The sequence below is a fragment of the Notamacropus eugenii genome, chromosome 5 (genome assembly GCF_028372415.1).
Source record: "Notamacropus eugenii isolate mMacEug1 chromosome 5, mMacEug1.pri_v2, whole genome shotgun sequence".
Taxonomy (NCBI): Eukaryota; Metazoa; Chordata; class Mammalia; order Diprotodontia; family Macropodidae; genus Notamacropus; species Notamacropus eugenii.
In genome coordinates, this window is record NC_092876.1 from 39,548,423 (window position 1) to 39,575,370 (window position 26,948).

At 44.0% G+C, this 26,948-nt stretch overlaps 1 protein-coding gene across 4 annotated transcripts in view; it reads right to left on the reverse strand.

The window, feature by feature from the left end:
* The window catches only part of MEGF6 (multiple EGF like domains 6), a 360,321-nt gene that overhangs the window by 78,727 nt on the left and 254,646 nt on the right, over positions 1-26,948 (reverse strand). For all 4 annotated transcript variants that reach the window (XM_072608634.1, XM_072608633.1, XM_072608635.1 and 1 more), the window contains one exon: positions 16,010-16,132. In XM_072608634.1, coding sequence (XP_072464735.1) covers positions 16,010-16,132 — 123 coding nt within the window. The remainder of the gene's footprint in view (positions 1-16,009; positions 16,133-26,948) is intronic.

Genomic DNA, 26,948 nt, shown 5'->3' on the forward strand with positions numbered 1-26,948 from the left:
TAGAATTAGTTGAATGACTAGATCCAAAAAGTAATCACTAATGGTCCAAGGTGAGCTTGAAGACAGATGTCTAGTAGAATGTCCCAGGGATCTGTCCTTGGTCCTAAGCTGTTCAGTGTCTTTGTCAGTGACTTGGATTAAGACATTGTTAGGATACCTGTTAAGTCTGTCAAAGCTGTTATCTTAGGAGGGATAATTTACGTTTTGACTGGCAAGATAGAGGAGTCAAGATCCAAAAAGATGTCAATAACTAAAATGACGGGCCAAATCCAAGAAGGCAAAACTTAATCAGGATAAATGCAAAGTTTTATATTTGGATTCAAAAAATCAATTTCACAAATATGAGATGGGGGAGACATATCTAGACAGCATCCCCTGTGGAAATTTATCTGGAGAGGGATTGTTTATTAAACTACAGGTTCAAGGTGAAAAGCTAATACGATCCTGGATTGCATTAGAAAGAGGAAGAATGAGTCTCACTGAACTTTATTTTGTCAGATCATATATTTGGAATATTCTGCTTGTTTCTGGCTTCCACATTTTAGGAAGGATACTGACAAACTGAGCCATGACCAGAGAGAAATAATCAAGAGGGTGAGGAAACTGAAGGAACCAGAGATGTTTAGCCTGGGGAAAAAATTTAAGGGGTGATTGTCCCATGAAGGGCAGCTGGGTGGTATTGTGGATAGAGTGCCAGTGTCAGGAAGATGTGGGTTCAAATCTAGCCTGAGATACTTATTAACTGTGTGACACTGGTCAAGTCACTTCACCCTGTTTGTCTCAGTTTCTTCATCTGTAAAATGAGCTAGAGAAGGAAATGGCAAACCGCTCCAGTATCTGCCAAGAAAACCCCAAATGGGGTTACAAATATCAAAAAAGTCTGAAACTACTGAACAAGAAGTCCCATGAAGAGCCTGCCATGGGGAAGGAAGATTTGCTTGGCCCCAGAGAACAGAGCTAGGACTAATGAGTAAAAGCTACAGAGTGGGCAGATTTTAGCTCAGTGGAAAGAAAAACTTCTTAATAGCATGGCCCACAAGAAGAACTGGCTGCTTCAGGAGATAATGGACATGTCCATCACTAAAGACCTTCAGACAGAGGGTGGATGAGCGCTTCTCAACAATATGATAGAGGGCATTCTTGGTCTGTAAGGTTGGACTAAACCTCTGAGGATGTCCTTTCAGCTTCGAGATTCTAGTCTTCCATCTGAGATGAGGAGTAGGACGGATGCCACCAGAGAAGGATTCTGAGAAGGCTGCCCACGGGGGTTCCAGGGAATCCTGCAGAGGTTTCCAGATAAGGGCCATAAAGAGGCATAAAAGACAGGATCAGGAAGTTGAGTTTTGTTCAGGAGAAAATCTTTGGAGGAAACCCTGAGCATTCATACTTCTTGGACCCCACAGAGTTTGTCTTTCAGAAAGGAGCTGTGCCAATTCTAGATCAAATCTTCAAGGAGGATCCCAGGATGGTCCCTGTACCTACTGAGTCTTTTTATGTTTAAACATTTAGCTACATGAAACTGGGCCTCAATGTCTTTTATGATGTGTTCTTTACCTAGGTCTGCCATGTTGAGCCATCCCAACTCAGATGATTCCTCCAGGAGCCTGGGATGTGTCTCCCCCATTGAACTGAGGTTCAATAAGGATATGTCAGCTTTGGGATTGTTTTAAAGCCAGACCTGTGTTCTGATCCTTATAGAAAGGAAACTCCCTCTACCAATGTTCATCCATCAAAGGATCAAGGTGTTATAAAATTTATAGTCTTAGAATATGTGTGTGTACATGTGTGTACATGTGTGTATGTGTGTTTGTGTGTGTGTGTGTCTTGGACACTTCTGACTGTCTGGTAAAGCCTATGGACCCCTTCTCTGAACAATGATTTTAAATATATAACATAGAGTACATAGGGTTATAAGAAAAAGCAATTATATTAAAATATAGTTATCAAAATATTTTTTCAAAGTATATGGTGGCTTAAGAACACACTTGTCTTAGGGAATCTTCCGGAGGCATTGAGATATTAAGTAACTTGTCCAGGGTCACATTCTTAGTATGGTGAGAGTTGTGACTTGAACTCAGATTTTTCTGGTTTTGAGGCTAAATCTCCCTCCACTATACTGGGCTATCCCTCTTCCCATAATGGAAGGCACCAATAGAACAGACAAAGAGAAAACAATCTTTTACCCTCAGTCTTTTTTTTTTAGGTATGAAAAAGAGCTTCTTGCATGACAAGGAATTCTATCAGGGCAAGATATATGTCTCCTTCTCATCCCACTCCTCAAAACCATCCTCCCTCTCCAAGTAGGGGCTCCAGCATCCACGACTTTGCGTGCTGAAATTAGAGACACAGAAGCCGAGTTCTAATCTTGGCTTGGAACCACACAGACACTGCGTATCTGTGTGACCATGGGTGAGTCTCTCACAGTTACCTCATCCATAAAATGAGGTAGTTGGACTAGATAACTAGGGTTAGACTAGGTCCCTTCTGGCTAGTGACATGGCTACTGATTGGGACCATCTTTCCTCCTTTCTTTTGTATCTTTCCAGAGTTGCTGGTATACAACCCTAGGTACACTGGGATAGTTCAACATATGGCATTGACCAACATAACTACTCTACAGTCATAACTTTGGTGATTTGTTGGGACTCTTCCATCCAGATGCAATTCAGATGTTCTTCCAAATCTTTGTCTTGGGCAATCCCTTAAACTCCCAATGGGAGACAGAGGACACCTGCAGCCTTTAGCACCCAGGAGGGAGCATCCAGCTGAAAGCCTGCCATAGTGAGGAGCCAGAAGGGTAATGGAAATATCCCAAGGGTTTACAGGAGGCACTGATGATTCCCCTCCTCCTCTTATCCTCACATGGCTCTGAGACTGCTGGGGGCACACACTCTTCCTGGCATTTCTCCGTTACATTCCTGAGAGCTCACCACATTCCCCTCCACAGCTGGGACCCCCAGCAAAGCTCTCCAGGCTGGCTCACATCCAGATGTGGCTAGGTTAATCTCCTCAAGCCTGGGGCTGACAGGCAGTGGTGCCAAGGAGGTGAACAAGCCTTTCTGCAGATCTTCTGTATCCTCATCACCCCTCTTCAGAGCCAGGCTAGATTAGATGTCACATAGATCAAACAATAACTAAAAAGATTCAATACTCAATCTGAAATCAGAGAGTGTGAATGGTCTAGAGGAACATCCTTCCATGGTTCCAAGTGACTTTCCATGCTTCTAAACAACATTCTGAATCTCTAGTGTCTCCATATCCACCAATAACAGTCACTGACTCCAGTGCTATCCTGGCTCCTTGACATCTCCCTAGCTGACCACGCTGACAGCAAATTCAAGGCAATTCTTGTTAAGAATGGACTTTGAGCAGGGACCACATGAGCCTTGGAATGATGCATGTTCCCTGGTCACACCTCATATACTACCTTCCAACACCTACTCTGGGGTCATGTGAGTCTTCCGTCAGTGAGTGTAATATAACAGAGACTCAGCTAAAACCCGTGGAAATCACAGGTGACAATAAGCCTTTTCCATACCTTGGGACCCTAAACCTCAACCTGGGATATCATCTCCCTCCTTGGGAAACACCCCAAGATCTTGGCTTGATGATTAACTCCTGATGACCATAGAGCTGAGTAAATTCTGGTGGCAGAGACAGAAGCCAAGGAGCTTCCTGGGGCCAGTGGCAAAGACCATCCAGGAATCTGGGCATTCCTGAGAGTCAGTTTTACAAGTGCTGGGTCCTCTTACTTGGACATGGGTGGCCTTTCCCTAACTGGATGGGATTTCAATGGGTTTCTAAGAAGCAAGGGTGGGTCTCCTTGGGGAGAAGGTGTTTACTAGCTAAAGGATGGCTGCTCTGGAATTAATTATCCAGGAATATGCTGAGCATTGGTTGAAATCACAAGATACACTTTCTAGTTCACAGGAGTTCTTTGTAGGTCCCCAGGCCTAAAGTAGAACAGGTGGCAGGTGAATCTGCTCCATTAGTAGATCCCAGGAGATCCAATATGATCCCAGGAAGGGAGGATCCAAGGAGAAGACATCTCTCAATCATTGCTTTCTTAGCCTCTTGGCAAGGATCTGGAACCACATGCAAGTAAGTGTATCTCCAGAAGAATTCCACAGATTGAATCAGGGGGATTAAGGGGATTTACCGTGGTTGGGTGGGGATGTGGAGATACAGCAGTTGAGCCAGAAATGCCAGAGGCAACCATGCTGAGTCCCAAGCATCTCCATCCAGAATCACAGTATTTTTTAACAGTTGGAATGGACCTCAGCTGTTGATCAGAATTTGAGCTCTAGTGTTCCAAGGGCCCTCAGAGGACATCAGCCCAAGGTCAAGCAAGTAGTGAGAGGAGAATTTAGGCCCTCTAACCCCACACCACAATGTCTCCTATTGACTGATTGATCTAACCCAACCCAAATCTATAATAAGGGACTCCCCTCTACAACCTACTTGAAAAATAATCTTCTGACTTCTACCTCAGGACCTCCAATAAGGAAGAACCCATTACCTCCTGAGATAGGCCCATCCCATCTTCTGCAGGAGGCCCCTCCCAGATCCCACACTGCTAGTGCCTTGTTATTTATACATGTTGTTCTCCCCCTCCCCATTAGAATGCGGGCTCCTTGGAGGTAGGCAAACTGTATCTTTCTCTTTCTTTTTTTCGCTATTCAGTTGTTTTCAGTCATGTCCGACTCTTCATGACCCCTTTTGGGATTTTGTTAGCAAAGATACTGGAATTGATTTGTCATTTTCTTCTCCAGCTCATTTTACAGATGAAGAAACCGAAGGAAATGGGGTTAAGTGACTTGTCCAGGATCACACAACTAGTGACTGTGGGAGACCAGATTTGAACTCAGTAAGATGTGTCTTCCTGACTCCAGACCTGACGTTATCCACTGTGCCAAAGCTGCCACTTTGTACAGTCTGGTGCTCTACCATCTAGTTGCCCTGAACAAAACACAGACAGGTTAAATGGAAGGTAATCTCAGAAGGAAAACACTAAGATTAAGGGTGGATGGGAAAGGTTTCTTGCAGAAGGTGGGACTTTAGCTGACCCTTGAAGGAAGCCAGGGAAACCAGGGGGCAGAGATGAGGAGGGAGGTACTTCAGACACAAAGAAAGTTAGTGAAAATGCCCAAAGCTGGGAAATGTCAACATCCTTCTTCAACTGAGACATGAAGAGCTGAAGGCCACCTTCCACATGCAGATTGAGCAAAGTAGGAAGAAAGACATCTTCATCCACAGCAAGCCACATGGGAGTCTGGACAAGGGGGCTCATGGGTCTGCAGGGGAGCAACTGCTTTCTCTCTATCCAAGGTGGGTAGAGACTGTAAACCATAAACCAGAGCTATGGGAAATTGGATCCACTGGTAAGTAATGAGCAAAAGGACAAGAATCCTTCCCACTACACTTGTGACCAGTAGTCACCCACCCTCTGCTTTCGCTTCCTACTCACTTTAACTGCTCAAAATCCTCACCTCCTTCAAGACATTCACACTCCAATACCACCTTCTAGAGCCGTGGGGTTCTTAACCCGGGGTCCACAGATGCCCAAGGATCAATTTGGGAAAGGGGGGCTGATTCTGTGAGTTTGGAAGGGGGAACAACTTTCCCAGTATCACTGGTTTCCTTTACATTCTGTTCATTTAAAAACGTAATTCTGAGAAGGGACAGATGGGCTTCACCAGACTACTCAATGGGACCCTGCTAAGAAGCCTTGCTCTAGATAAAAAGCCTTCCAATCCCCTCAGCTGATAGTGCACCCCTCCGTAAAGGCCTTGTATTTATTCTGTGTGCATGTATATGGATATGCATGCATCATCCCCTCTCCTCCCCATAGTATGTAAATTTTTTGAGAATAGGCATGATTTCTTTATCTTTGTATCACCAGTACTTCCTGGCAGCACATAGTAGGTACTTAATAAAGACTTGTAATCAGCTGATTATGTCACAGGATCATAAACTTAGTCCTGTAAGAAACTTCAGAGGTCCTTTCCTCAGAGAGAATCCAACTGCCTCATTTTACTGATAGGGGAACCGAGGCCCAGAAAAGTAAAGTGGCAAGGTCAGAAAGAGACCAATAGGCATAGTGTGGATTTGATCTCTGGTATTCCACCCCCAAACCCAGACTTCATTACCCTACCCTACATTTATGGAATTTCTCATCCTAGTACCATGAGGCCAGAGCTTGGTAAGACAGGGCCATGCACAGGGTAGGTAGTGAAGGGATGCTTGGTTAACTGAATCCTCCACCTGAGTTTCCTTCTCAGTAGAGGCAAGAGAGATGCACATTTACAGTTAAATCTTATTTTCCTAGAAGCAAACACAACATTCCAGCAGATGTTTCTACTTCCAGCCTCACTTAAACTTTATGGAGCTGCTGCCTCCCATCCAACCACCAGACAGCCGTGGGACATGTGAGGGCCTGAGGAGCTCGTTGACATTTGGTATGAAACAACTCTGGCCAGCGGCCCTGCCACATGGAAGGAAGGCATCCAGGAGGAAGCCGTTCCATATCTTCCTTTTGGTGGAGGGGAGTAAAACCCATGAGAGAAAGATGGAAGAGAATGGGAGAGCAATCCAGGCGAAGGAATCCCAGTCTGAGGCCAATGTACCCTGGTTCTATTGTGTTATGATGAATAAACTGTATGGCCTCCCCCACTATCCTTGCAAAATGGGGAAGGATTATCCTGGGAGCTGTTGCCCTTCATTCTTAGAGAGCACTCAAATGACATCACAATGTTGGAGTCAAGGTACAAATATGCTTGGCAGAGAGTAACATGGGAACAAAGGAACAATCTTGACCCTGTGCCATCTGTTGCTCTGCTAAGCTCCTGCATCCAAAGTCTGTTGTAATGGTGACAGAAAGGACAGTGCATGTAACCCAGATTGAGAGCAAATGGTGTTCTGAAAGTATTCCTTACATTCCGTACCAAGATGGTGCCACTGATCCACCATGAGCTCAGCAAGGAATGTGAGCTCTTCCTCCAATACTGAAGATGGGATGAGCTAAGTTATCCAACCTTACTCATTCTTCTTGTGGCCAAAGTCACTTTGAACTAGGCTGAGGATGGATTTCAGAATTCCAGAACCTGAACTTGAAAGGGACCTCAGGGCTGTCTCGTCCAACAAGCACTTGAATGTGAATCCCCTCTACATCACTGCCAACAAGAAGTGGTCACCCAAATCTTACCTCCTACGAGGGGAAACCCTCATGCCACCTGAGGCAGATTCTTCTGCTTTTGGACAGTTCTACTTGTTACAAAGTAGAGGCAGTCAGATGGCACCATAGTGCATAGAGCCCTGGGCCTAGAGTCAGGAAGACTCATCTTCATGAGTTCAAACCCACCCTCAGATACTTATTAGCTGTGTAACTGGTTAAATCACTTAATCCTATTTGCCTCAGTTTTCTCATCTGTAAAATGAGCTGGAGAAAGAAATGGCAAACCACTCCATTACCTTTGCCAAGAAAACCCCAAATGGAGTCATGAAGAGTGGGACACAATTGAAACAACTGAACAATTTGTTACAAAAAATTTCTTTACATTAAAAATGAAATCAATTCTTTGAGACTTCCACTCATTGCCTTCCCCTAGTTCTGCCCCCCTGGGCCCAAGAAGAACAAGGATAATCCTTCCTCCACAAGGCAACCCTTTAAATACTCAAAGGCAGCTATCATCTCCATCTCCACGCTTCTTCCATCCATCTATAACCAGCTACCATTCTAGCTGCCATCTTGTAGATACTTCTCAATTTATGTGTGCCCTTCCTGAACCGTATCAGTCAGAATTGGTCACAAAAGTCCATCTGTGGCCTAGGCAGGGCAGATTATACTGGGATACGTGTTTTCCTGCTTCCAAATACTCTTTCTTTCTAACAGCCTAATTTTGCATTGGCTTTAGAATGAAAAGAAGGCTGAATTTGGAGTCCAAGAACCCTGGCTCAAACCTGGCTAGACCCATGAGACCTTGGACAAGTCATCTGGCTTTTAAATTTAATTGCTCAAGCATCCAAACAATAATGTTTCAGCCCTGTAATCTCATTCTAAGTTATTTGCCATATGTATGTATTTGTAAGAGCTATTTTCAAGCAAAATGTTTAATTTTTTTAAACTAAGTCTCAGTTTTCTCATCGAACAAGGAAGTGAATCAAATTGGAGCCAGTGTTTCTAGGAGTTTGCAGTTCATTGAAACACCCTCCTCCCCAATGTTTTTTATACAAGCTTCTATGGTAGCCACATTTTCCTCATATTGTACTTGTGAAATAGATGTTTTTAAAACTCAGTGGTAAGGTTTTCTTAATTTTATGTTCTTAGATTGGGCCCAATGTTCTTCCACCTGTCAAAGCCTTTCTGCATCTTAACCCTGTCATCCACCGAATTTGCTGACTCTCCCACCTTTGTGTCAGATACAAATTTGATAGATATTCAACCTATGACTTTATCTAAGTTATTGATAATGATGGTGGTGATAATAATAATAACTATTATTTATTTTTAACTTATAAGTTGCAAAGAGCTTTAGACAACGTCTGGCATACAGTCGGTGCTTAATAGATGCTTCTTGACTAACTGATCTCCTTTAACCTCAAGACAACCCTGGGAGGCAGGTACTATTAACACTATTATTATTATCATTCCCATTTTACAGATTAGGAGGTTGAAGCATAGAGGTGAAGTGATTTCCCAAAGTCACAAGGCCATGGGAAGGACAAGTTGGAGGTAAGATCTGAAGCTAGTTTTGACTCCTAATCTAGCATCCTATCTACTAAGACCCAAATCCTGGGATTGGTAAAATTCACTCTGTTACGGGAGCTAAGGGTCAGCCTCAGGCCAGAGTTAGGGTTCAGTCTGTGACTATAGTCGGAGATCAGTCTGTGGTCAAGGTCAATAGCTAGTCTCTGGCAGAAGCTAGAGGTGAATGTGGAGCCAGAAATGGAGTTCAACACTTGACTGTAGTTAGTCCGGGGGTTCACTCAGGCTGCAATCTGAGCACAGACACAGACCAGAGCTTTTCTCCATGTCTCTTTAGTCAGTCCAGATAAGACACAAACCTGGGACCGTGGTCTTATTAACATTGTGCTCTATCCCACTGAGCTGCCTGGCACATGGCCACTGAAGGCTCTGGGCCTTGGCTCAGGCTGACCCCTCAGCCACTCTCTTTCCACCAGTCATCTGGGCCCTTCCCAAGCTCGGCATATCTGCCGTGACTGTAGCACTCACTAAGAGAGCCCTTGGGGCAGATATTACCCTGGCCTTTCCATCTCTTCTTTGAGTGTATTGCCAAGCCTGAACTGCAGAGCCACAGGAAAGAGAAGGAAATATTAAGAAAGTTACGAGTGAGTAGAAAGGCCAGTAAGGGCTCCAGGGTCTGGGGCCTGTATCCAAAGGGCCATTCATCTCAACCCATCTATGGAGGATCATGGATGGGACCCTGGACAATCCTGCCCAAAGTTACTAATTTATAGCTAGGTCTGATTTAAGGCTCTGGAGAACCAACTCCCCTTCTCACCCCTGCTTGACAGAGGGAGGGATGCTGGGGAAACTGACTTTTTTTCAGAGGCATCTACAAAGTTTGCCTTCATTGCCCTGTGCTAACTTTCATCCACCTACCCCTGACCCTACCCAGGGCTTACTGAATTCTACTAGATCACTGACCACCACCATCACTGCCACCACTGCCAGCTACAAGGAGCTTCTATCTGCCTCTTAATTAAGAAATATATGCCGAACCCAGAGAAATGGAATCTCAGGAATGGTTAGTAAAAGGTGGATATTTTGAGCCAAAGACCTTGCAGGAGGACTTCAGATTGTACCATCCTGTGTGGAAGGCTGGCTGTGGGATAGGGGAGGTGAAAGAGATCAAAGATGTTAAACAGCAAAGGCTGCAGCCTTCTTCCTCTCCCATGCAGGCAGCAGGCACCAACACAGCTCTTCTCCTCCTCTTCCTGCCCTGAAGGCACAAAGAAAGTCAAGAAAGGAAGAACGCACATCTGGTTCTCTGAGGGAGAGAGGTAAGCCAGCTGGGCTTTTCTTTCCATCTTCTCCCCTTATTACCTTCTCTCTCTCTGTGGCTCTGTGTGTCTCTTTGTTCCCTCTCTTTCCTTCCCACCCACCCTCCTTCTTTCCTTCTCTCTCTCTCTCTCTCTCTCTCTCTCTCTCTCTCTCTCTCTCTCTCTCTCTCTCTCTCTCTCTCTCTCTCTCTCTCTCCTCTCCCCTCTCTCTCTCTCCCTCCTTCTTGTATCCTGTCTCCCTCTATATCTGTTTCCCTTCTCTTTTCCCCTCTTTTCTCTCCTTTTCCTCTTTCCTCCTCCTGTCTTCTCTCTTTCTCCCTCCTCCCTATCCTTTTCCCTCCTTGTCTCTCCTCTCACTTCTCACATTCCTTATCACACTAGGGGATATGTGTGAACCTGCATATGTGTGAAGTATTCATAATCTCATTCATTTCTGAGATTACACTTTCTAATTCCGTCCTCAATGGCAAGCCAGTGACACAACTTCATGGCCACTCTTAGCAATGGCTGCAATTTTTAGTTTTAATCTGCTGCCCCCTTCTCTCACCTCCACCCTTGAGCCACATCAGGGACCTCGGGGGTTGTCCCCATCTTGAAGAAGAGTGCTGGGCCAAGCCCCTACCCTTCCCCTCCTCCATGTTCTCCTTGGCCCACTATCTTTCTGTTTCCAATTCTCCTCTGGCTGGTCCAAAAACATCTCATTAATCCCTGGCTGAGAAGATACCCTAATAGGAAGTAGCAAATGCACCCAGCTTTGCAACACATGGTTAATTGGGTAAGATTAGGAGGAAAAATGAAGATGTTCCAGTGAGGAAGGAAGTTTACTCCAAGTATAAGACGTCAATTACACAGTATTGGCTGAGAAGTAGGCAGTCTGGAGCCACTGAGGCACATGGTTTGAGGACTGTGAACTCCCAGATAGTAGGAACCACCTTAATCATCTCTACCCCCAAAGTCCTAGTCACAAGACCCTGCACATGATCAATGAACAATAACTAAGTGCTGAATAATGAATGAATGAGTTCTAACCACAGCCATCCTGTTACATCCTAGATTCGCCACAATGCAGACATCCCCAAATCTCAGAGCTGGAAGGGACCTCAGAGGACCTCTAACCCAATTCAGACCTCAAGAATTCCTTCTAATCTAATAAACATCTATTAAGTACCTACTATGCTCCAGGCACTGTGCTAAGAACTACAGAGGCAATAAAAAAACATAGCATATTAATATTATACTTAGCAAGTGTTCATCCATCTTCTGCTTTAAGACCCTGCCCTTCCAGCCCTCCTATGTGTAATGAAGGGAACCCCTCCCTTCCTCCCTCCCAGGGCAGCCCAGGCCACCTTGGGGCAACTCTAATTGTCAGGGAGCTTGTGAAGTCGACATTGGCCTTTCGGCAACTTTCTGCCATCGCTCTTCATTCTTGCCCTCTGGGCTCAAACAGAACATGTAATCCCTCTTCTGAGCTTAATCCCTCTTGCACGTGGATAGTTTTTCAAATTCTTGAAGACAGCTCTCATGTTCTCTCTATGCCTTCTTGTCTCCAGGCTAAACAACTTCAGTTCCTTCCACTGATCATTGCATGGCATGAACTCAATTCACACATTAGAATTCCCCTTCTCTGGATACTGCCCAGCTTACCAATGCCCTACTTAAAATGGAGTACCCAGAAATGAACACAGTGCTCCTAACATTGTCTGAGCAAGGCAGAGCACAGGAGGACTATCACCTCTTTAATGACTCATAATGAGGTGTTTTTGGCCTACTAAAACACTGACCTTGTTTTTGGAGGAGCTGCTTTCCAGCCAGGCCTTTCCCTCCCCACTCTTCCCCACCATCTTGTACTTGTGAAGTTCATTTTTTTTATTCTAAGTGTAAGAATTGACTTTTATTCCCACTGGATTTCATCTTCTTGGATTCAGCCCAACACTCCAATCCATTCAAGATCACTTTGGTTCCTGACTCTGTCATCTAGTATCTTGGCTGTCTCTCTCAGCTCGGCATCATCTGCAAATTGGATGAGGCCACCACCAATATTTCATCCAGGAATCTCACTCTGTCCACCCATAGACTCCTCAGGTGGGAAGCACCCTCCACCTTTGCAGCCTCTTCCTCTGGGTTCATTGATTTCTTCCATTTTAAGAAGGACACTCAAGTTAAAGTCTTCATTCCTCTCCAGACACTCTGGACTTTCAATGCTATGCTCCTGACCACACACTCCCTCCCTCCACCCCATTCTTTTGCGGCTCCCTTCTATGTGTTGTCCTCAGTCATTAGAATATGAACTCCTTGAGAGTGGGCACTCTTTCTTTTTCACTTGTAGTTGTGTTTCCAGTGCTTAGCACCATTCCTTTCCCATAGTAAGTGTTTAGTAAATGCTTCCTGACAGCCTTACCTGTCTGAATTATTGACAAACATGTTGTATAGTACAGGATTACATAGAGATCCCTAGAGACCACTGGAGACCTCCTGCCCACCTGTTATAGAGTCGTTAAAGACTACATGGGTTCTTGAGGATTGTTGTAAAATTTAAATGAGCTAATATAGTGTTTTGAAAGCGCTGCTACTACTACTACTACTACTACTACTACTACTACTACTACTACTACTACTACTACTACTACTACTACTATTACTAGTACTGCTGCTACAACTACACCATGATATATCAGATAGAAAGGTGACCTCAGAGTCAGAAAGGCCTGGATTCCAATCCTGCCTCTGACACATACTGACTATGTGTCCCTGGGCCTGTCCCTTAGTTCCTCAGCTGTCTAAGAAACTCCCTAAGACTACAAATTCCAGAGAAAGTTTTGGCTTACATTGAGAGAGCTTCCTCACCCAGAGTTCCTTATACCAAGTGAAACAGAAGTCTAGTCCAAAAACCAAAATGATTGTTATCTCACTATCACCTACCAGCCTACATGGGACAGAAGGAGAGGCAGAATTTGGAGCCTTTCTAAGCTCATTTTATGGCCTTGATCTCGACCATATGGCTTGCTGGTGGTAGTTTCCCATCAAACCTGAGCCCTGTCAGGTAGAAACAAGTAAGTGTGCGCACTCTGTCCTGAGCCAGAGTTAAAAGTCTAATTAATTATCCCCAAAGAAATGCTAAGAATTGGGAATACAGGAAACAAACTGGGGAATCCACCCCTTCCCTACCTTTGGTAAGAGGCCTTTTTTGGTCCTCCTTAATCTTAGTGCCTTTCCCCTGAGCTTACCTCCAACTTATCCTGTCTATATCATGTTTATATAGAAATTTCAACATGATATAAGTAAAAACTTTCTAATAACAAGGGTTATCCATAAATGGACTGGGGTGCCTTGGGGTGTGGTAGGATTCCTATCTATAAATCGTGAGTCAAAGATCATAGATTTAGAGCTAGAAGGGACCTTTAAGTTTTCCTAGATTTTACACATGAAGAAACTGAGGAAAAAGAGAGGGAAACAGATCATCCAAGGTCCCAGAGGCATTAAGAAAATGTGAACACAGAATTAAATCCAGGAGTCCTCCCAATGCCTTGAGACCACTTGTCTGGAGTGTTGTACAGTAGCTGGGAATCATCGTTTCACTATCTGTGAAACCAGATGCTTCTGCAATTCTATGGATAGAAGTGTGAATTGTTGCTCTGAAGAGACTGCTGGGTTTGGAGCCAGGGAGATGGGTTCAAACCCCATCTCTGACCCATTAGCTTTGCAACAATGGATAAGTCACTCTCTGAGCCTTGATTTCCTTAACTGTAAAATGGGGATAAAAACAGCACCTGTCACACAGGACTATATCAAATGAGATATAAGTAATGTGCTTTGCAAATCATAAATCCCTTAAAAATTGTAGCTATTATCATTATATTCTGTCTGTCTCTCCCTCTCTTTCTGTTTGTCTGTCTGTCTCTGTTTCTCCATCTCTGTCTCTCTCCCTGATTCATTCATTCATCATCTCAGGCTTTGGCCCTGAAATCCAGGGACCAAAGGCCAGGTGGGCCTAAATCTTGAGTCAATCAGTCTTCATCAATGGACTGAGAGCCTTAATACTAGGCACCATCAGGAAGATGGAGGAAGGAGACTGTACAGTCTCTGCCTTCAGGGAGCTTACCGTGTGATTGGATAGATAAAGAAGCAAGGATTTCCCCAAACTCTTATGAAGAAAGCATAAAGACAATCCAAACAAGTACAATATTGGGTGCCAAATGTGCCCACAAGAAGGAGGGTGCTGGGTGGGGTAAGGACCTGCTGACGGATTGTCTTGGGCCTCATTGCCCATCCCTAGGGGAACTTGGGCCCTGCCAATTTTCCTTGTAGCCTTCTCTCTCCACCCTGCCCCACCCAAGCTAGACCTACCATCAATTCTTCAAGGATCTGTATGGAGAAGAAGGGTTGCCAGGCTCTGCTATTATCTTTCCCTCCTAGCACCTCTGGCAAAAACAAAATCAAAAACAAACTAGGACTGTTTGAAGAAAGGACTAGCTTCCAAAAAGGAAACAGTCTTGCTGGCTGCCTCTTCCCTAGTCAGATTTCATCAGGAGTATCCATTGCTCCATTCTATACTCTACCATTCAGGGAGGCTATGAACAAAATGGAGAGGGTCCAGGGGATGGCGAAAGGCCTTGAGGTCATGTCACATGATGATCCATTAAAGGAGCTGAGGATGATTATCCTGGGGAAGAGAAGACTGGGGGACTGGAGGGGAGACATGATAGATAGATATTTGAAAGGTGATCATGTGGAAGAGAAAATTAGAACTAGAAGCAAAGAGTAGTAGTTACAAAGAGGCGGGTATAGCCTTGATAAAATAAAAACTTCCTAACCCTCTTAGAATTATCCAAAAGGGGAATGAATGGGAGTGAGTTTCCATTCCCTGAAAGTCTTTGAGCAAAGCCTGGATGACCATTTGGGGCAGAGAGGGTAGAGTGCTGGACCTGGACTCAGGAAGATTTGGATTCAGATCCTGACTCTGAGTGACCCTGGATAAGTCACTCTTGAGTGAGTTCAGTTTTTTCTTCTGTAGAATTAAGGAATTGGATTTAGTGCCCTCTAAAGGGTCCTGTGAATGTAGGTTGTACAGATTGGACAAGATGTTGACTGAGATCCCTCCTAATTCTCAGGTCTTGTGATTCCCTAACATGTCACTCTCCTTGTACAGATAGCAGCCCACACCTCTTAGCAGAGGTCTTCAAACATGTTCCCATTCCCTGAGATGTTACAGAGATCTGCAGGCTTCAGATTTACAGCTGGAAAGGATCTCAGAGGGCATCCTAGGCCCACCTCCACATTTTACAGATGAGGAAATTAAGACCCAGAGAGGTTTAATTGGAGACTCCCTGAGGACAGGGACCATCTTTTGCCTCTTTCTGTGTTCCCAGCCCTTAACACAATGCCTGGCACACAGTAGGTGCTTAATAAATGTTTGCTGAATTGAACTGAATTAAGTGACTTGCCAAGGTCATACAGGTAATGGGGTCTTTCATGATTCTTTAGCGTGGAGGGATCTCCGTCTCAGTAGACTTGACTCAGCCACAAATGCATGGGGTCAGACCCAGAGGACCAGAGGAACCTGGTATGGTTGTTGACTTCCCAGTTCCACAGAGCTCCAGATTCCTGGAGATTCTATACTTCTAACCTGTATTAAGAATATGTTTCTGGTATAGGAAAACATCCCTAATTCATTTAAGTAAAGGGCTATCCAAGAAGCCAATCAATCTCTGATCCCTTTCCTTCAGACCCAAAGAACACAAGGTCAGGCTCGTCCTCTCCCCATGGTGTGTCAGAGAGGTGGATGGCAATGGGAGGGAGGCTTGTCAGTCCCACAGGCACCCATTATCCACAACAGCCCTCTCCACATGTGGATGAGGGCCTTGGCACAGGGCCTGGGAAGGAAACCTGCTTTGGGACCTGAGCCCAGTTCCCCGGAGGCCTGCAGGGTGGCTCAGCCATATGGGGGGGAAGGGATGGAGATGAGGGGAAGGAGGTGCCATCTGCTCACCGATACAGGTCCTGCCATCAGTATGGAGTCTGAAGCCAGTCTGGCATTCGCAGTAGTAAGAGCCTGCAGTATTCACACATCTGTGCTGGCAGCCACCGTTGTGAACCTGGCACTCATCAGTGTCTGAAAAGAAATGGAGGAGAGAAGAATGGAGGATGAGTTGCAAGGCAGAATTAAAGGAGATGAACTCCCCCCCATGCCCTGGCACCACTCTCATGAGCAACCCAGGTCAATGTCCCAGGAGGGCAGCAATACCCACCTTTCCCCATCCCTCCCTGTGCCAGTCTCCTTCCTGGGCATCCCCGCTCTCTACCGTGCCTGATCCTGCCTTGTATGTTACATCCCCACCCAAATCTTACTCATCCTTTAATATTCATAATAACTGACATTTTTATAGTTCCTTAGAGTTGGCCAAGTTCTTTGCATCTTGCTTGAACCTCATGACAACCCCTTGAGGTGGGTAATTCAGGGATTATTATCCCTATTTCACAGATGAGTAAAGGCTTCATGTGAGGGATTTGGAGCCAAAGGACCTGGATTCAAATCCCACCTCTGCCACTTATAGCCTGTGGGACCTTAGATAAATTATTTCAAGTCTCTGGGCCTCTGTTTTCTCTTCTGTAAAATTAAGGGCTCAGACTAGACAGCCTCTGTGGGCCCTTCCCACTTTAATTCTACAGTCCTGTAATCTTTGATCTGTAATATATAATATCATCAGATTAATGTACTGGTAGATGCAAAGCCAAGTCCATCAACAAGCATTTATTAAACACCAATCATGTACCAGGCTTTGTGATAGAAAGAAAAAAATACCATACCATAAAGAGATTATGTTCCAGTGGGGAAATCAACACAGAAATAAATAGGAACAAATTAGATATGGAGCTGGGGGCTAGGTGATGTCAGAATGGCAGTAGGTAGAGTGCAGGACTGGGTTCTTTGGGGACAATCAGGGGTAGGATTACCTTCACCTGCCTCTTCCCACCTCGTGGAAAGGCATAGTGCATTATATTCCCTCATGCCTTTTTGTAAAGCCATCTAGATCCTATCAGGAAGGAAAGCTTGACCTCTGAGTAGGGAAGATCTAAATATAAATCCAACCCCAGACACTTACTATCGATGTGACCCTGAACAAGTCACTTAACCCTGTTTGCCTCGGTTTCCTCATCTATAAAATGAGATGAAGAAGGAAAAAACCAACAACTCCAGTGTCTTTGCCAAGAAAACCCCAGGTGGGATCACTGCACCAATGGGCTGCTGCAACATGTAGTATAAGTACACACATGTGCATACCTATATAAATATTAAATGAAGCATGCTTATTTTACAAATTTAAGTCTAAAGGAAGTGAAATGACTTGCTCATGGTCACCTCGCTATACACACATATATATATATGTATGTATGTATGTATGTATGTATTATGTAACACAACACACTTACATGTGCATGCACATATACATTTATTGTTGAGTTGTTTTTGTTTGGTTTTGTTTTTTTCTTAGTCATGTCTGGCTCTCCATGACCCCATTTGGGTTTATCTGGACAGAGATATTAGAATGGATTGTCATTTCCTTCTCCAGCTCATTTTACAGATGAGGAAACTGAGGCAAACAGAGTGAAGTGACTTGCCCAGGGTCACACAGCTACTTAGTAGACCAGATTTGAACTCCAGGCCTGACTCCAAGTCCAGCACTCTATCCAATGTGCCACATAGCTGCTCAAGCTGTACTACAAATTACAAAAAGGTTATAAAATAGATTTCAGTGGAAATGGAAAAAAGTACTAACTCTGAAATTAGAGGTCCTGCATTCAAATCTTGCCCCTATCTCTTAAAATTGGCAGTCATTTAACTTATGGGCTTCAATTTCCTTACCTATAAAATGAGAGGTGGTATCTACGATCATATGCTCATTAGATCATAAAAAAACAAATATTTTAAAATAAAACAAATATATACATTGAAATAAATACAAATAGCTTACTAAAATAATATGGTTGGCTACAGTGGTTGAACCAGTGGTTTCGTTGCTATAGTGAACTTTCAGGTGATGAAACTCCCTCTAGCAATGCCAGTGGTCAACAGCTGTGTAACTTATCATCATAGAGAGGTGGGTGGAGGTCCAAGAAGTCAGGTGACTTTTCCAAGGTCCCAAACGGCTGGGATTCAACCCCAGGTCCTGTTGCTCCAAATCCAGTCCATGGTACCTCAGTGACTTCCCAATATAAAAAGGATAAACCAAACCCATCTCATCCTTACAGGGAACAGTCATACTGATTCTAGAAGTATTAAGGAGGCTTTCAGAGAATGCTGCTAGGGACAAGGGGAGATGGAGTGTAGAAAAATGAGTTGTTTAAACACAGACACACACACACACACACACACACACACACACACACACACACACACACACACACCTTAAGAGGAAGAAACAAGAAAAGGAAAAAAAGCATGCCAGGGTGTTGGCAGGTTAATGCAACTCTAGTCCTTGAGCAGCTGCCCGTTGGCCACCAAGCTGGAAAGTTGAGAAATATTAACTGCCATAGATCTAGGGATACTAGATGATGATTCCAGTAATAGGGATTCACACTGGGACCACACAGTGGAAAAGGAAGATTACTGGAGGACTAAAGCTTGAATTCTGGTTCTAATGTTCATTCGCTGTCAGCTGATACACATTTATAGATTATTACTTCGTTTATTATATAATAACATAATTTATTATTATTTACGGGTGCTCACACTTATCATGTGCCAGGCACTGTGTTAAAAGGATAAGGATACAAAGAAGGCAAAAGACAGTCCCCACCCTCAAGGAACTCACAGTCCAATGAGGAGACAACACACAAATAATTACGTGTGTACAGGATCTAGACAGGATAAGAACCAACGGGAGAAGGCAGTGAGTCAGACAGTCAATAAGGTGATGGCATTATTGGGGATTGGGAAAGATTTCTTACTCAAGATGGCATTTTAATTGGGACTTGAAGGAAAGCCAATAGGAGATGAGTCTTTGTTATTGTTTGTTCTTCATTATAGAAGAGGATCAATGAGGGCAGATAGGTGGTGCAGTGGATAGAACACCAGTGCAGGAGTCAGGAGGACCTGGGTTCAAATCTCACCTCAGGCATTTGACACTCACTAGCTGTGTGACCTTGGGCAAGTCACTTCACCCCAACTGCCTAATCCTGGGTCATCTCCAGTCATCCTGATGAATATCTGGTCACTGGATTCAGATGGCTCTGGAGGAGAAGTGAGGCTGGTGACCGGCACAGCCCTCCCTCACTCAAAACAAAGTCAAGGGCAAGTCATGTCATTACTTCTCTGATGGCATGGTCTTCTTCAGCAATGAAGGACAAACACACACACAGAAGAGAATCAATGACACCACAGGTTGATGTTGACTTCCGCATGTGAATTGGATTGAAGTGAGGCAGAGTTGCACAAAGTTGTCAGTCTCACTCTCTCTTCCAAAATCAATGAAGTCCAGCGGCAAGACAAAAATCAGGATGGATAATAGCCTATAATGCAGTGACCTTGGCATCTTTGACATCTGAGCAAGCTCTTAGCACTCCACACTGTCTGATTCAGCCACCTTCATGGCCATTGGAACAGACTGTTTTCATCTGACCATTTCTGCAAAGAAAAGTCTTTACATGTTTGGGGGTAGAATCTTCCTAAGTTATCAATGGGCTTGGTTTCAGCCCATCTGCTAAGATGGTTTTACCAAGGTGTGACCACTGCTCACGTTCCACCTTCATGGAGTCTCGGGTGAGAGTTGGATGAAGATGGACACTAAAGGTGGATGAGAAGCCCTGAAAAGTGCTCAGCAGGCCCTAACACCAGAGGAGCTAGTCCTTCTGAATATTCCATACTCCCCAGTCACACATCTATTAAATTTCTGAGGCAGATTTCAAACCCAGGGTTTTCCTGATGCCCAATCCAATGCCAACCCACTATGCCAAGAAAAACCAATCCTGCCCTGAAGGAGATCCTTTTTTTCTCCTGGAGGGAAATTTCTAAAGATGAATATAAAAGTCTGGATAAATTGGCAACCTAATCAGTCTGAGGGAGAAGGGAGGGAAGAGAGGGAAGTGGAAGAAGGAAACTCTAGAGAAGCAGGGAATAGAGATCTCTGGGAGTAAAAGCAGTGCATGTCTAGCCTTATCAAAGAACTGAGCCAAGGCACCTAACCCTTTGGAATGCATCTGCATTTCCTGCCCCTCCCATCTGAAATCTATCACCTCTTTTTCCAGTAGATGAATTCCTCTGTGCCTCCTCCCCTAAGCAAAGAAAAACCCAAGAAAGCACATAAGGAAAGGAAAGGAGGCAAAAGGAAAAAGCCAAATTCATGGTGAAAGCTACTCGAGACATGTCCTCAGCAGCTTCTGAAGGAATGATGGATTACTGAGACAGAGGGGAGGCAGGGCACATTGCTAGAGGGCCCCCAAAGCTGCCAAACCCCAAAAAGAATGGATTTAGCAGAAGTAAGAATGGGATGTTCTCCTTTTTCAGCCCCCACTCTGCCCAGAAATCTTAATAAGACTTTGTTAGAGGACGTATGGGACAATGAAGAAACCACTGGCGATTTAGAGATTTAGGACCTGGGTTCAAATCTCAGTTCTGATATTTTGGGCAAACGATTTCCCTCTTCTGAGACTCAGTTTTCTCAACTGCAAAATGAGGGAAGCTGGACCAAATGACCTCTAAGGCTTCTTCCAACTCAAAACTTGTGATTCCATGAACACATGCACTCAAGGAATATTTCTTTCTGGGCCTCAGTTTCCTCACCTGAAAATTTACGGTGTTGGATGAGATCCCCTCCTAGCTCCAATTTGATGATCTCTCAGCAGTCCACCACCAAGCCTCCATGATGGGGCAGAAATCAAAGAATCCATCAATCTAACCACACGCATTTATAGATGCCTACTGTGTTCCAGGCAATGTACTAAGTGCTGGAGATACACTTAAGAAACTTACATTGTAATGGATGGGGAGGCGTAGCTAGGTGGCACAGTGGTTGGAGCATCAGCCCCAGAATCAAGAGGACCTGAGTTCAAATGTGACCTCAGACACTTACTAGTCTTATGGGCAAGTCATTTAACCCCAATTACCTCCAAAACAAAAAAGTAATGGATGGAGAATCATGGAATTTTATCCCAAAGGAAACTTAGAGACAATTTAATCCAACCCCATTCTTGGACAAAGGAGGATACTAAGGTCCTTATCTTCTGATGAGGTTCAAGTATCAACCTCCAGAGACAGTATAATAGTAGTTAAGTTACTGAATATTCTTCTCAAATTGTTCCATTAATGCAGCTGTAATTCTCATGTCCATTAACATTTTTGTGCTGGAAATAAATGCCTGTCCCACGTGTGACTCACATACTATGGTGAGGGGAGCCCACAAGCATGAGTCCAAGCCTAAAGTATAACTAAATCATTCTTGGGCATCAGTGTTGGGTATAATGAGCAGCCTAGGTTCATTCTCCATTGTGGGAGAAGGTCCCCCAGGACTGAACCCAATTAAGTCTGTGGTTTGTTGGCCCAGAATGGAGAAAAGCCTCTCAAGAAGAGACAGTAGCTGATGAAATGTCCCATACCCCTGCAATACGAAATGTGAAAGGAGCTTCAGCAAAGCTTTGAAAGATTGACCTCAAAGGATTATTCCTTTGGGACCCCACATGCATTTGGGGTTCCATAGGCTTTGAGTTCTTTGAGAACTGAGCCAGCTTGTCCCATTGTCAGGTAAGATGGACAATGTATTTGGATGGTCCTACATGCTGGCAGGGAGTCATTGGGGAAACTGGATGCCCTAGATATGCCAAGACCCAGAGATTTTTTTTCATCTTGGTCTCCAAGAGGATAACCCCATGTACACAATCATCCTTGGAAAAATTTTGGTGTGCCCTGTGAACACTTAGAAATTTTGTTCGGACTTTTAGTCAGATCCCTCTGTGTTCTGAACAGAATCTTGGAAGAATTTTGACCCATGACAGTTTGATTTCTCACCTGAAGATACAGTAGTGGAGAGAATCCTATATATTCTGGGAACTCAGAACTAGCATTTTTCTCTCTTTAAGGAAAAATGTGTTTTTCCCCCATTTTCTTTTCTCTTTTTCTCTTTCATTGCCCTATTCTAATTTTCAATTTTTTCTCTATTTTCTTGGGTTTTGAGAAGCCTTTTTAAGTACTAAGCAAGCAGTGGCTTCTGATAAGATTTATAAAACACTGTTTGTTGAATTTGCATAACTTTGTATTTGAAGGTGATAGTGTTTATGCTTCATTCTAGAAAAGGACCAATGATACCAGCAGGGTGATAGCTTGACTTGCGAGTGAACTGAATTTAAGTGAGGGCTGTGCAAAGTCATCAGCCTCGTTCTCTCCTCCAGAGTCACTGGAGTCCAGTGACAATACATAGGTCAGGGCAACTGGCAATGGTCTTGATGCACTGGGAGACCCTGGTCTTTTTAAGCTAAGGTCTTTCCCAGGTCTCCGTTTGTCTGAGGCAAAGCCCATTCAATAGTTAAAGGCTAGGTAAGAACTGAGGCAAAAGATGACCTAATTTGCTTTCATAAAAGAATCAAGCTGAGAGGGGATGACCCTCAGAGTTTCTGGCCAGAACAGAAACAATTGCTATTTAAACTCACTCTGAGACCTGAAGGTGATTATGGGCTCTAAGACCCACCAGCTGTGGTAGGTTTAGTTTCTCCCTGAAGACTATAAATTTTGGGGGGGAGGGAGGGCAGCTCAAGAACTGTGCCATATGGATTGTATGAAACTCATTAGTACAAGACCCTGGCGCTCAAAAGCAAAATGCTTGAGCCTTCCCAGGACCCTGGGATTGGAGATATTCAACCCAATGGATATTTATTAAGCACCTACTATGTGTCAGGCACAGTGCAGAATACTGGGAATAAAACTGATTAAAAGAAAAAGTTTCCACCCTCAGGGAGCTTGTAATCTGATGAACAAATACACCAAATGCATTCTTGCTGATTTGCTGAAGACAGCAAACATTTTACTTGGGGAAAAAATGTAATGAGGGCCATCTCATGGGATATATTCAGAGTTGCCCTTCCTGGTTCTGGCTCACCGTGCACTGGGTAAGCGCTTGTGTGAATCAAATAAGATGGTGACCCCTGGCCATGTGGTGGCTCAGATCTTAAGACTGTGAGTTCTTTCAAAGGGTGACACAGTCTAACAGCAGTAGCTTAGCTGGAGAAGGTAATGGTTCAGTGGCTCTTTCAAAAAGAGGGATAGCTTCTAGCTCAGGCTCTTCCTTTGACTCTAATATAGGGCAGATGGTACAATCTGATTCTCCATACACCCATAAAGGGGATGGGTGGGTAGTGCTCTTTCCTCCTCACCTGGACACCATTCTCACATGGTGCACAGACTAAATTAGCTGAGCTTGATTAGCTGAGCTTTCACGTGATCCCCTTGCTACCTTTCCTGCTTTGTGATTCCTTTCTTGAGTAGGTGACTCAGTGTCTTTCTTGAACAGACATGCCTAGGCTTGGAGGATACCTTGTGAATGAACACAGGAGGTCCGAGGGTCCTCCAGAGGACTCTTCATTGGAGCCAGCTTCCAGCAAGGGGATTGCCAAAAAGAGAACTAGCCCAAGCCTGGACTGTTTTAACAGAAGAGTTGAATCAGGAGTTGTTTGGACAATGCAAAAATGAAATGAGATGTAAATTGTTTAATTAGTAGGCCTGTAAACTGCTTTATGTTCTGATGAGGTTAAAGAGAATGTAATAGTAGTTATAAGCTAAGCTGCTGAATCCTGTTTTAAGTCGACCTGTCAATGTATGCTGTGTCTCTTAACATTTATTTCCTGTGTGTATATGAAATAAATACCTGTCCCATACCTGATTCATATTATACAGAGTATCTTTTTATTTCTACTTCTGAGGAGACCAAGACATGAGCCACCATCTGTTAGATGTGGGGAATTTATCCACGATCAAATGTGATAATACATGCCAAAGCATTTTAAATCTCTTTAAATATTAGCTATTTATTATTAGTTATTATTAAGTGACTTGGCTGAAAGTCACCCAGGTAGTGAGAAGGGGCAGCTAGGTGATACAATGAACAGAGTACCAAGTATAGAGTCAGGAAGACTCATCTGGCAGAGTTCAAATCCAGCTTCAGATACTTACTAACTGTGTGACCCTGGGCAAATCACTTCATGCTGTTTGTCTCAGTTTCCTCATCTGTAAAATAAGCTCGGGGAGGCAATGACAAACCACCCCAGTATCTTTGCCAAGAAATCCCAAATGGGGTCATGAAGTGTCAGGCATGACTGAAATGACTGAACAAAGAAGAGGTAAGTAGAGAAGACAGACTTTAAATTCACCCCCTCAATCTTGTGGGGTTTTTTTGTTTACTATACCAGCAATTATCAAGCTTTTTGGTCTCAGGATCCCTTTACACTCTTAAAAATTATTTAGGACTTTCCCCCAAGAACTTTTTGTTTATGTAGATCATCTCTATTGACATTTACCATCTTAGAACTTAAAATATTTTAGTATTATTGTAAAAATAGCTTTGACCTTGCAGACCTCATGAAAGGGTTTTGGGAACTCCCAAGTCTGCAGACCACACTCAGGACTGCTGGTCAGCATCCCACAATCTTACTAAGAAAGCTATTCCTATGCCTGAAGTGATCACCTTTCCCTCTCTTTACCTGGTGAATTCCTCCTCCTCCTTTGAAACAGCTTTGAAGTAAACCCTTGCTACTCCCCCTTGACCCCCCTCCCCTTGGTAATGGCTCTTTTCTGACTGCCCATAAAGCTTCATCTTTCCCTCCTGAATGCATTTATCCTGTGACATTGTAGATTCTAGCTATCTGTTTGTATCTCATTCCCCCTTCCAGGCTCTGCAAGGCAATTTATCTTATCTAAACATTGTATCTTCCTCAGGTCTAACAGAGTAAAGAGATTCTTTGACTGAGTGAATGAAAAGGAGGCTGGTCACCTGTAGTAGATGGTAAGATACCCAGAGTTACACCTGGACTCAACATCTCTAGGGAGCCGGGTGATCAGGCTCAGACACTCACATGTTGAGCTGTCTTATTTAATGGGATATAATACCACTCCATTGGACTGTACACCCACAGGAAGGCAGAGGAATCCCACTCAGCCAACATCAACATCTTCATTATCCCTATTATGGCTGGCAGCTATTTTCAGCTTGGAAAAGTCTAATTCTAATGTGAAATCCAGACTCTTCTAGGACTATAGATCCAGAGCTGTGAGAGACCTCAGAGGTCCCTCTCTCCCTTCCCTTTCCTTTTTACAGATGAGGAAACTGAGCTCTAGAAGAGTTAAAAATTAAGCTCCCTCACTAGTAGCAACCAAGTCCCTAAGGCTAGGAAGGGATCCTGGTGGTAGAAACCAAGCTGAGGACAGATCAGATCATGAAAAGAAATTCCTACTAACCCTTCCTTCTACCACCAAATTTCCTTTCTGCAGTATAGTCCCACCCCCAAACCCCACTGTAGTAAGCTGGAGAATTTCCCTGGAGCAGAAAATGTCACCAAGCTACCAACCAAGTACATGACCACCTTGCTGGTACCACTGAGACAGAGCAAACAATCTCAGGGTTTGGAAGGAACCACCAAAACCCTAGTCTAACTCCCTACCCCCCCTTCCCAATTTTATAGGATGAAAAAACTGAGTCCTATGGAGATAAAATGACTTGTTTGTTTACTATCACACAGATAGTAAACATTGGAGGTGAGACATGAACTCAGGTCTTCTGATCCCAGAGTCATCACTCTTTCCACTGGACCATGCAGCATCCTATGGTTCATCAGTCTTACCATTCCCACCAAAAAACCCCCCCAAATTGTTGTCAGTGCCACTGATCCTAAAAATAAGTGAAAAAAGATCTATAATTATTGTAAGAAGACCTATAATCAAATCTTACCTCTCCTCCCTGCCTGTGTGACCTTCAGAAAGTTACCACCCTCTCTGATGTTGAGCTAAATAACCTCGGAGGTTATTTCTACCCTAAATCTATGACCTTGTTATTCCGTGACTGTCTCCTAGCATTCTCTTTACATCTTTGGTCATATTCAAAGGAGTTAGTTGGGAGGTAGGTGGGACTTACTGCAACACTCCAGTAAAATGAAATGGGGGATCTGTCACTCTTCCCCTTTAACCCAAATGCTACATCCAATGAGAAGCTTTTCCTCCTCTGCTTCCCCCTTTCCCCCAATGACCTTAATTCTGTCCCTCTCTAATCTCCCATAATGCATTTATTGTAGAATCTGATCCAATTCCACTAGCATTTGTTAAAGGGCCTACTTCATAAGAAGTAGGTATAACAGTGGATAAAAAGTTGAACTTTAAGAAGACGTAGGTCAAAGGCCCGCCACTGCCACATACAGGCTGTGTCACCTTAGCCAAGACATTTAGCCTCCAGGTACCCTAGACAACTCTAACAGTTGCAAAGATTTTTCTATAATCAATAAACTTTCAGGCCCATACCCTATCCCCCAGTACAAAATGCAGTACTGGGCTATGGGGGGATACAGAGACAAGAAGGCCTGCCCTAAGGATCTTGGATTCTACTGAGGAGTTAGACCACATTAGGAGAATGAGGCAAGCCTTTCCACAGGAAGTGATACCTTAGAAAAACCTTAGAGAAAGCAAATGTGTCCAAGAGTTAGAGCTGAAGAAAGGGTACACTCTAGACATGGAGGACAGCCTAGGCAAAGGGATGGTGAGAAGGCATGCTGAGTTTGGGGAACAATATGTTCATAGGATCATAAATTCAGACTCAAGTGTCCTTAGAGGCCATTGAATAAGTGAACAAGTTGGTTGTAATTTAAGAGTGTATGAAGGGGAGTATGGTGAAATGGGGCTGATTGAGACTTTAAATGCCCAACTGGGAAGTTCTCTTTTTTTTGTCCCAGGAGCAAAAGGG